The 12,145-nt window shown below is 46.5% G+C and overlaps 1 protein-coding gene across 2 annotated transcripts in view; it reads left to right on the top strand.

Moving 5' to 3' along the window:
* LOC128303901 (lateral signaling target protein 2 homolog) overlaps window positions 1-12,145 on the top strand; it is a 46,548-nt gene that overhangs the window by 4,234 nt on the left and 30,169 nt on the right. For both annotated transcript variants that reach the window (XM_053040986.1, XM_053040985.1), the window contains exon 3: window positions 5,632-6,121. In XM_053040986.1, the coding sequence (XP_052896946.1) occupies window positions 5,632-6,121 (490 nt within the window). The remainder of the gene's footprint in view (window positions 1-5,631; window positions 6,122-12,145) is intronic.

The raw sequence follows: 12,145 nt of genomic DNA, 5'->3' as shown, positions 1-12,145 counted from the left end.
GTGAATGTATTTATTTTGTATATCTGCATCTGTCATGGGGAAGTCGGGTGAGTCGGTTAGTGGAAAGGGCCTAGATTACTGTGCTGACCTCCGAAATGGAAGTTGGACAAGAATGCTGCAAGCAGTGGGGGTAGTGAAATGCGTCGGATATGCACGAGAGAGACCCACACAGTGACGGTTATTTCCGCCGCCATTAATTTTCCCTGACAAAACACATGTACCCACACCAACAGGCTGTGTGCGGGCCACTATGGCCAGTCATGATGTTGCTGTGACGCTACATAGATTGTACGCGACCAACAATGGGCCCTCCACTTCGCCGGTGGTTAATTGTGTGTGCGAGTCGATCGATTGTGTTGTGCTACAATGACGAGTGAGAGACGCGACGGATGATGACATTGAATCGCGATCGGCCGGTCAGGCCTAGTCAGGCTGCATGCAGAGCATTGGGAGGTCTTCTCCAAACCGTCCCCCAGACTCTTGTTAACCGGTGGAACCATGCCGTGAGGGGATAGAACGTGACAAAGCGACAAATTCACCATTGATTCTGGCAACTTCAGCCTCCAAAGCGAACAGCAACATGGTGCGGTACCTTCGCGCCCGGTGAACATGTTGGGCCTGCTGTTTCTTGGTGCATCTGACCGTTACACACTGGCATACTGCACCGGAAATGGCACACGGTAATCATGCCGTAGCGTGCCCATTTGCTACTGACGATGCTCATCTTGCGCATTGTGTGACTTGGAAGACTTTCTGTGCTGCACACCGTTCCATTAGAAAGAACCCGGCCGCCCGGGTTGGAAGATTTCCCTTCCATTTTGCCATAAGGTAGGTTGAGAAGAAAGTCTACCCACACGCCGTAAGATGGTCACCCGGTGATCACGGAGCTAGAGATGGAGAGGGGTCATGTTCATTATAGTGCTGCCAGCAAACAGCAGGCACCCCGGATGTACGACCTCCTGTCATTCAACCCAGTTCTCAGTGCAGCGTGAGCGCGGTTATGTGTCGCTTGACGATGGTGTACCGTGGTTGCATAATGCACGTACACACCGTGCGCCAAATGCAAATGTGACTGTGGAGTGCCATTTGTGCGCACACTTGTTCAAATGGATCGCAACCGGGGGTCCCGGTTCTTATGTGCCAAGATCTGCAAAAAAGAAAGAAACTTCGTGCCGGTCGTTAACGAGCGCTTGTTTTCGCGCACCCTTAGCGTGGAATGCGGAATGTGGACATGTGGTTTGGCTCCACTGCAACGGCAGGCAACGGAATGTTAATAAATCTAGGCAAACATTCCTTATGGTTTTGATCTCGTATCTTCGAATCTCTGAAAGATGTTCAATCTCGCGAATGCTTCAACCTTAAAAATGCTTCTCAAATCGCCCAAAAGTGATGCGTCAGTAGGCCAAAAACTCTGGAAGACGAATGTGGCTATTTTTCATTTATTTCTTTCCACAACCGCCTCGCACAACTCTCACCCTGCCAGGTGATGTTTGTAGTGTTTTGTTGCAACTGCGGTAATTTATGGATAATCATCATCCCCAGCCATCTGGTGAGATGATTTCTTCCCATCCTATGCCCTACCGTGTAGACGATGTTGTAATGTACTATGCGGAACAGGGGGACCCCAGGGGATCTTCTCCAAAAAAAAACCCTGGGTGCCATCGTAAAATATTAACATTCCGCACAAACGGCCCTAGACGACGTTGGAAGCAGATCTCGCTTGTCCATCGCATTGATCCAATTTCAAGCGAGAAGATAAACGACCCTAAAAGCGACTGCGCCCCGTGTCGAAATGGCCGGACGTCACATCCGGCCGCTGCGTCGCTTCTAAGCGTACGGTTCTGGAGATGGTCAATTTTCTGATGGTGTTAATTTACGCAAAAAAAGGCGTGCGTGTATCGCACGAAGAAGGCACAACGGAAATAAAACACGTTTCAGGAGGGTGTTGGGCATCCGAACACCGTTGACCTAGATTCGGAGCTGAAAAAGAAAAGAAGCTCGGACTGTTTGTTTTGGGACTGGTTTTACTGGTCGATGAGGCTGTTGATCGAACTTGTTAAATATTCGTCCGGACATCCGGCCCATTCCAGGAGCGTAACCACAAACGCCGGCCTGGTTGTTCTTGGGCTGTGTGTCCTTTTTGGGATCACTTTTATGCGATTCGATTTTTGCTCATTAACAGTGTCTTTAAAAAAATAACGGCGTAAACATCTCAATGTCCGCAGAAAATACAGATGGAAGAAGGAAAAAAACCGGTGCCACTTATTAGAAAATGCTGATCGAGATCATTTGCACGGCGGTGTGGTGTAGATTAGCGATCTCGGGACATTAAGACCACCGAGCACACCGGTTTTGGGATCGGTTCGGGGAACCGTTACTGACGTTGGTTCTGTGTCTGGTGTGCGAAACACACCAGTAACCGGAAGAGGTATGGAAATTTGATCATCTTCCCCGACCGAATCCGTTAATCTCTTTGCGTGTGACGCTTTTGGGGGTAGATAAGGATCGCGGGTGAAAGGCATGGGAAATTGGATTAGACGACATATGCTCTCTGGGACATTGGTCTGGAAATGGGGTTAGTCATGAGGAGAAAAAATGAATGGTTAGAATCGTTGGAAGAAACAGTTCTCAGAGAGACGTCTAATGGTTTATCTTGTCATGAATTTAACATCTTTCTATCTTGCTATTAATTAGATCTTCGCCAATGCTTCTCTAATGAACTGCAGAGGAACGATCTTTTGCATAATAGTCTTTGCTCTTCTCACAGTGATCTGGGTGGCTTTACTCTTGAAGTTAGTTTGAGGTACTTGTGACTCTTTTGAAGCAGAGTGAAGAAGCTTTGCCGATCTGTTTGCTAATCCTTTGCATAACGCAAACAAAAACAGACGCTGTGTGTGAGTGTCTTCTTTAAATGAAGTCTAATTTATCTAGTTCGAGTGTTCACCACCAATTGCGGCTTGCGTGAGCTGGTGAAGTGTGCTTTTTTTATCGAAGCCTACCGACCCTATTACCTTCTGCTGTGTGCTTCAGTAGTAATGTGCGTTATATCGGTCGGATGGTTAGTTGGTGAAAATAATAAATTTTCTAAACTACAGGCGTCTCATTTCGTTAGGGGGTTGCGTGTGCTTCCCAGTACCACCACTGGCGGTGGAGCAGACTTTAAAGCCGGTTACTCTTTCTTTGACTGGTGCCGATGTGCCGTACAGGCAAGGCCCGGTGCCGCCACCGAGCGATTAGCGATAATGACCCGGAAATTGGTGCGTTTCGATTAGCAAAGTCTGGGCCGGCTGGAAAATGAGTGTGTGTCTATATGCCGTACCGTGCTAGGTGAGCTTTTCGCGTCCCGAAAAGTCTAGATAAGACGACGGCCCAGGGAGTGCAAAAAAAAAAACATGGCTAGCGCAGTTGCGTGGCGGTTAGAGCAAGCAGGATGAGAAATTGGACCGCTTTGCAGGCGATCAATCGATCGGTGGTTCGGGTTTCACTTGCATCACTTGCGCATGTTGCACGCATCCCTGGAACGATCGCCGGCGAATGTGAGGGTTGATTGGACGTAGCAAGGTAATAAATGCACCCATTGCGGTGCACTCGGTTGGATCATAACGTGCTAATATTGGTCCCATTAGCGCACGGACGATGCAACGTCTAGCCGTCGATCGATTGACCAACAGGCAAAGTTTTGCATAAGCCAATTTGTCCAGTGTCAACAGCGTAATCGTCGCCATCTTGCGATACACGGGCACCATATCCACCGCGCGGTTTGGCGTTGTTTTGGCAGGGTTGGGTAAAAGACTCCCGCAAGCAACCACAACCTGCGCCACGAGGGAAAACAGTGCCGCAGGAATCTGTATCTAATCGGGTGAAGTCGTCCAATTGAGTAGCAATTCCCTCCAAAACTTTGCCCGCAAGGCATGCGCACTCGACAGGAACGGGGCAGCGGAGTGCAGTGGACGCACGTCAGTTTACGTCGAAGTCACACCGAAGCTAATCGGCAGGCACGCTTTTAGGCATCGATGGTTCGATCGGCATGTTAGTTGCGCTTATTTTTGGCCGTACGATCCCTGCCTGTATGCGAGAAGGCGTACCTTGTGCGGTGGAAACCCGAAGCTGTGAAGCTAATTGATTTCGCATTTTTGTGGGGTGTACTGAAATCTAGATTTGGAGATCGAGATCGGGAACGACTAGGACGTAAATGGTCCTGTTTATTTTTTCGCTGGTTTACTTAACGGTTCGACAGTAGCAACGGCAGCGACACGGGAAGCTGTAAATCGTTGGTCAGATTAGCAAATATCGCAAGAGATCGCGGTGTCCGTAACGGCGGTGCTTTCGGCACGCACTGTCGGCCAATCTTTCAACACCTGGGCTCGTGGTGGCGGGTGATGGCATCAGCTCGTCGTTATGGATCTAGCGCTCGTTAAGATGTCTCGCGTGTTTCGAGGGCAGCAGGAAAACAATCGTATTGGTCCTGTGGAAATGATGTAATAATATGGCAGAACGGGCCACAAAGTAGGTTGGAATCGAAAGGAGAAAGGTGCCCACGAGATCAGTTGAAGCCTTCCTGAAAATCATCTTCGGCACCATCGCTGGAATGAATTGCAGGGCGAACCAGAGAGCCCCATCTTCCAATCATCTTTGCTACGACTGCGATACATCACAGGGTCCCCGGAAGCGGGTGGGCTTTTCCTTTAACCCACTGTCGGGTACGGTGGTGGCATTTCGATCGCTTAGTGGGTCGCCAACCACCACCCGAGCGCTTCCCATTCTTCTGTGGGGTCGTTTCGGTGGTCTATTACGCGGTCGAATGAAGTGGGTCTTTTTACGATCCCCGGTGTGTCATCTGCTCGGTCTCGGCAAAGACACGTTATGCAGCAAAAGCGAGAATCGTGGAAAAAAGGCTAAAGAAAGCAACCCGACGAGGGGGTGGGTAAATGAGGACCTTTCTAGGTCGCACCGAGTAATTGGTGATGGGGTCTCTTTGTTTGTTTGCATCGTTGAAATTCGAAGCTGGAATTGAAGGCCCCGTAGGACAGCTCGCAGTGACGGCAGCTCCGAAGTTCAATGGAGGGAAATCTTTAGCAGTGGAATGTAAGTGACCCGGTCTGCGTGAAAACTGCGTGTTTTTTGTTTGTAAGTGCAGATTGCGCGTGGCTGAGAACTTTGAGTTTGGTTTTTGGACGTATTTTGAGGTTAGTTTGTAAGTAGCACGTCGAACTGGATCGCATGGCAGCCAGAGTGATTGGGGAGTGTGGATAGCTATAGAGAGATAGTTATGGGGGTCGAATTTCGACACATTTAATCTAAGGTCGATTAAAACCCAGTAACCAGCAATTTTGGCACGTTTAATGAAGTTGGGGGAAGAACTTGACCTAGAGAAGATGTCAGTTTCTTTGCGGTGTGAATCATAGAAAAGTGTAGAGTAGCATTGAATTGAAATAGAGGGAGAGAATGACTAATGATGTAAATTAAACCATTCCAATGATGGAGTAGACCAAATTCTTGGGAAAATCTCTTACGAACTAATTAAAAGAGGGACATTAATGCTACGTGTGAACATTGAATTCTTGAGGATAGTCTTGGACGTAGTTCATGAATTCCGAAGACTAATCAAATATTTCTTTCTTTACTTTACAGCATCATAATGTCACTTCCCGGATTACCTCCGCTGCCCAAGAGCCTCAGTGGTTTCGATCTCGCCGGCGCACAGTTCCAGTCGCACCATCAACATCACCATCAACACCCATCCCAGCATAATCCTCACTATCCTCCCACCCATCACCATCATCAGCAGTCGACGACACAGTCCTCCCATCACCATCAAATGCAGCCACAGTCCTTCCACGGGACGCCACCGCACCCGTCCAGTCTGCCACCGTCCTCTCAGTCACCTGCCGCTGTCCTGAACCACCATCACACGAATCCGTTCATACCGGTCGGATCCGGTCTGCTGCACGGTGACAGCTTGGCGTCGCTCGAGAGCCAACAGCGGGGACATTCGCCAGTCAGCAGTACGTTGTCCGGGGGCAGTAGTGGAGGTAGGAAGACATCTCCGCAACCACCAGGATCGGGACCGGCGTCAACGTCCACTCTGGACACCCAGTTGGCTATTCTGCGACGAGAAATGGTAAGATCTTCATTACAGTTCCTTAGTTGTACCCGGTATTCAAGATATTCTAGATCGGATTGTTATGGGTTTGGAAGCGACTTTGGCGAGATTTGGGAAATCGAAACTCAAATCGATCTTGGGGTTTGGTGGAACCAATTACGCAATTTGAATGCCCGGGAGCGAACAAATATCTGTCTACGGTCCAATTTTAAACGGGGTCAGTTCTGCATGTAGCACAATGCTGAATGTGGATTGTCTATTGAAAAAAACATGCGTCATGATGGAGCAATTTGCGAACCCGATTGCTCAGCAAAAAAGCTCAAGGTCTTTTGTGGCTATTGTTGGGCTGTTCAGGGGTGAGGGACTTGTACGGAGTGTCCTTGAGTGATCACATTTTTGTAATAATCTATAGCCTAGGTGCTTAAAACATAGGCATTAACAACAGCTGTATATAGCACCAAGGCTTCCATTTGTTACTCCATTTGGGAGACACTTTAAAAATGGCGACCGCACCGCGAGTCAATAGTGTTGATGTTTGTTGAAATCTGGAATGGTGATGCTTCGCAATGCTTTCGACTGAGAAAGTGATTTCCCGCACGGTTCCATCTGTTGGAAAAATTGTGCCAAACATCAGTAGCCAGCTGATGGCAACACTAAATGCCATCAGAAGAAGCTGTTGAAGCTAGTTTCTTTTTGTCCGGATTCCAGGGGATGCTTTCATTAATTATGTGCAGCTCCGATCCGGTTGACACACGCCGTGCGAACAATGAAGGTCGCATCCATGATGGCGTGTCCCATATCGATCCGCCACGGAAGCGAATCGGTGCGAATTGATTTAACGTTTAAATTTCGATTGTTGATTTATACGCCGCCAGCGAACGGAGGTCGGCTTTTCATTTCAAAAATCGATGATGTGTTGTGATGAAGTTTCGCTGCCGGTTAAATTGATTCGTCTGCATCCTTCTGTCGGACAAAGGAGAATGTTGTATGATGCTCCCCAAACGAAAGGGTGGAAAGCTCATTCGCATTTTCGCTAATGGTTGATTTTAATGCAAGCATTATTGTTGCGACAATTGCTGTCGAGACACGCGGGAGAGAAAATAGGCACGTCGATAATTTGTGCCCCGGTAGACGGGCGGATAGGTTGGTCAAGCGAAACACATTTACAGCACGAAGATGATGATGACTTGCCGTAGAACGCTCAACCGCTAAACCGTGGCTTTATGATATCCGGCATGTTTCCAGCACATAAAATGCACATAAAACATTGATTGAACAGTCGCACAGCGCGTTATGGATGCATCCGGTGCACGGTGGACGGATGAAAGCTGATGTTTTCTATTTTACGACACCGCACACAAAGACCGGCCCGAAGAAGTCGAGCAGAAATTGGATGGACGTGTTTGATGTCCTTCGTGATGTTTGATGGCGGAAAATAAAGAGAATTCTGCGCACCACCATCGTTAACGTGGCATAAAATTGTACTTTTCTGATTGTTGAGGAATTGAGTGCGATGTAAGGAATGTATGAATGTAGCTGATCGCCATCGCCTCTTGCTAGTGATCTTACATGTTAAGGTTCCGGAAATGAGTTTTAATTTCCGATCGTCGAACTTTTTTTTGTTTCTTCTTGCGCCTTTCATTCAATACGCACTCTCCTTGCGCACAGTTGTTTGTTGTTGATCGGTTCATCAGTTTATTCAAGGGGAGATGATGGTTGCACGCGTTCGACATTTTTGACCTAATTTTGTTTTACCTAAACCTGTCGGCGGAACTTCATCCCTTCTTGCGTTTTTTTTTCTCCTCAATGCTACATGATGATGCGAGTGCTGAGAAAAACGTCTACGACGCAGCAGCTGGTTTGTGTATTTCAGTGTGCGAAGACGCTGAGCGAAGCGCTTTTTTTTCGTTTGAATGGTAGTCACATGGTGCAGAGGAAAATAAATAAACTTGACCATCGTGCGCGGTAGTGCCACAGCTTCCGGTCGCATTCTACAGGCGAGTGTAGGGGGAGAGAGACTCTCGATGCATTTTGAGCTAATGCACATTCCATAACATTTGCGCGTTGCGATGTGGTTTGGTGTATGAAACCGATCTCGTTGGATGTATGTAAACACATCTGGGAAATGAGTTTATTTATAAAGCTGCTTGTGGTTATTGAGTTTCATTTCACTGTGTAGATCTAGACCTTCTTACATTTAGGTTCTTCTCTCTCTCTGCTGTTTCTTTCACGTAAAAAAGCTCTTGAACCCATATCGGGCAAAATGTAGAAACATACACTACTGCAATATGTTTTACAACGAGTCGTGATAACAATAAAATACGAATTTGTGTAGATGAAAAATGTATTGTTAGCTCAAACATCATAAAATTAATCAACTACTAATTAATATCATTTAAGCACTGCTAATGAAGCAATAATTCCTCACGATTTGACGTCTTTTCGTTTCGTGCTCTCTAAATGATCGTTTCAATCGCAATTTGGTTTTTTTTTTATTAGCTTTTCCAGACTTAACTGTGTCAATTTTCTTTCTGCAAACACTAAACGATCGGTGTGGGAAAGAAAGTCATCTAAAGCCGTGTGGTCGATGGAAAAAATGGCTTCCCCAGAGTGAGCTCCGGGGCACATTTATTATCGATTATTATTGGCAATTTTGCTTCGGACATTGATTTTCAACGCACGCGAACGATTCGTTTGGGTCGCTGTGTTTGTGTTCTTTTGAAATCGAGCAAATGTACATTTAGCGCCGGTAAAGTTACCAGTTTTACAAGTTGGCTGAGGAAATTCAATCTCGATCGCGAGGGAAGATCACGTCCCGGTGGGCGAACTGTTTGTATGACTTACGAACGTAGACTACTTGAGAGGTTTTGGAATGAGATAAAATGGAGTACGAAAAGGAAATGCAGCGACCGGAGTATTAAAAATGGTTCCACATTGGTGGGCAAGCGTTGGATTCGGCACGGAAAAGTAGAGTAGAATTCCACTCCAGAACAAGATGGTTGGGGTTAAAATACGATCTTGATCTGATTCGGTGGAAGCCCGGACTATTAGCAGGTGCACTCGAGCGCATCGGGCGCATGCTGGGGTTTCTGTTAAGCTACAGAATACGGCGCGGTTGTGTGGGGATTTCCTCCATGAAAATTCTTTCACCATTCACCAGCGTGTCCGCAGTAGTGCGGAGAGTAAAACAATTCCCTCCCCAGCAGTGATCGTCAGTGTGTCTACCAAAAAAAGGTAAAAGGGGTTCAGAAATGTAGCTCTTCGGTGCAAGAAATTCTACACTACGGGGCTATTTGGATGAGTTTTTGCTCTGTTCGTTGAATAACATTTTCATAAAATTATCGTTAACAGAAAAATGATCGACAGGAAGTCAGCCACTGGAACGGAAAAAAGGGGAGACCCCACATTGGAAATGGAAATAACGTTCTACCCGTTGGCTGTGGTGTACGGGGTGGGAAAGATGACGTTTCGCCACGCTGCTACACGACCGTGTCAGTCTCGTCCGCCACAGAAATGTGCATGACGATGTCAATGCCCTTTGGGTACCATCGCGAAGCAGCACTTCGTTTTCAATTTCTGCTGCTGCTTCCCTTAGAACAATCGCGGGAAACTGACAGCAAATGGTGAGAAAGTTGTTTTTCATTGATTTATGATTCGTGTGGCATAAACAAAAAAAATGGTTATGTTTCCATTACCTAGAATGAAAACGTGAGTGGAACGTGACGGTGGACGTTGATGGCCGCCTGAGGAACGTGTGCGTGTGTTTTATTTACAAACAATCGCTTTCGGGTAACTAGCATAAGTTTTACGACTTAATTAAATGGTTAGTGGTGGTCACGATCGGACGCAGAATGGGTTCTAGACAAGTTCTGGAGAACTAGACATTGTTGAGGCAATTGCTGCGTAGACTTCCTATCTTTCAGAGGTCGTTTGGAAGACATCTTCAAGATATGTACACTCAAACTAATTGAAGAGGCCTGTGTTTACTGCACACACAGGTTTTTGTTTGGTCTAAAAGCTCGTTTTCAGAGTGGAGAAGCTGCTTGGGCAAATCTCCATCGTTAACTTTGAAACCGGTGCCTCTTTCGAAGGCTATCGAAGCGGAAACTTTTGACCGTCTTCCGTCGCCAATCTTACGCACAATGCCACAGCCTCTCTCGCTGTCCAAAAGTGAGTCACTTTCGACATGACTCATATGAACGGTGTTGCCTGCTTTTGCTGTGTTTATTGAATCTTCCAATTCGCACTTTAAACAAGTGTGTGCGCGGTACAAAGAGTATGCGAAAAGGAAGAGAAAATACTGAAGGAGGGGAAGTGTTGTTCTTGCTCGTTGCGGTGAAGATCGTTCCTTTCGTGGTGGAAGGCGATTTTCGCAAATGAATAACACAAAATAAAGCAGAACAAAACTCATACACACATTGCGCGATCACCGCACAAAAAAACCTGTTGATGAAGGGTTTGTGCACATTCCTAACCAGGCGAAGCCCACGAGAAATCTTCATCGTCTGGCGGCTGACAAAGTGACTCACGTGGGGAGATCTGTACGTGCTCAAGCTTATCGATGATCGTTCGTACTAGGAAGAGATCAATCGAGCCTAACTGATGTTTTCAAGCAAATGCAGACGCGCTAGAACTGCTCGTGACTCATCCATTTAGCTTGCTATGTGGGTTAGGTGTGGTACTCCGGTTTGCAAACCCTTGGAGTCTTCCTCAGAGATGCACGAACCTGGAAGAAATCAGACACGGCAGGTGCCCCGGCAGTACCAAGACAGCATTGATGACGGTGGTCACGGAATTGGACCACAAAATCGTACTCCAGCACGAACTCAATTTTGATCACAGCTATACGATTACGATTCGATATTCCTCCTAGAAATGGCCTTGAGCCGCAACGGTGCAAGTGGTTTGTGGGCTGTAAAATGGTTTGAAGCTTTTCACGGGTGGGCAAGATTTTACGTATGCAATGAGCGTGAAAAATTGAATATCCCTCTATCTCCGGTGAATGCGCAAGTTGTTGATCGTTTGCTGTGGAAGTGTTCATTCTTCGCCTCAATGAAGAAAATTATTACGAGCCGGAACGTTCAATCCGAAGCTCTGGAGGTTGTAACGGAAGAATAGCTCTTTAGAAGTTGTTTCTTCTAAGCGGACGATACCTGGATCTTGGTTTCTTGTTGTAATCATGACTTTACAACTGTGGTTAGAATTTGACACGATCAGTTCGGCCGTAAATCGAGCATAAACAGAGCCCGTTGCTCATGACGGCGGTGATACCTGTGCGTGCTAATAAGAAACTTGCTAGCATGGCCCCAATTGTGGGCGAGTAGAAGACGCGTTGGGAGGTGTTACTTTTACACCTTCCTGTATTCAAATTAGCACCGAGTCACGATGTTCTTGGGGTGAGTTTTTTTTCTATTATGCTGTTTGTTATTACACGGTTCGAAGAAGTAACGGGGTTTGGGAAAACTTCGGTAGACAAAAATTCTTGTAGGGTGTCTCCCTTTTGTGGATGTGTTAACACGTTGCGGATGTATGATTAGTGATGCACACGTTCCACTATCTGATAGAAGACGTTATAGAGAAAGCATACAAAAAAGATCCATAGACAAATAGAGACCGCTAAAATGCTAAAGATTAGTTCGAGTAATGTGCTACAAGTGTACCGTTAATGTTCGTAGTACCTCATCAAACCATCAATCAGGCCGTTGAACGTATACCACATCGGTTGAAAGCCCTGGACGAGTGCCTAACGGAATGCTGTCCTGGAAGGATTGCAATTAAATGGCGCCCTAATGAGGCATTCGTGTAATGATGATAAGACTTGGACTTGGGCGATGATGTACGCAGAAGTACTTAGATAAAGTATCTCATATCTTGTTTATCAAGAATGCAATATGTTTAGAAGAAGTTCCGGTGAGGGATCCTAAGATGAGCTTATACTAAAGGAAGATATCAAAGGTAGTTCTAGTGGTTCTGTAAAATACTCATAACAAACCTTTTTTTTTGTCCTCTTTGGAAAAGGAGTGATCGGCAATGCATTGCGGC

The sequence above is a fragment of the Anopheles moucheti genome, chromosome 3 (assembly GCF_943734755.1).
Source record: "Anopheles moucheti chromosome 3, idAnoMoucSN_F20_07, whole genome shotgun sequence".
NCBI lineage: Eukaryota > Metazoa > Arthropoda > Insecta > Diptera > Culicidae > Anopheles > Anopheles moucheti.
This window is presented reverse-complemented; position numbering and strand designations above follow the sequence as displayed.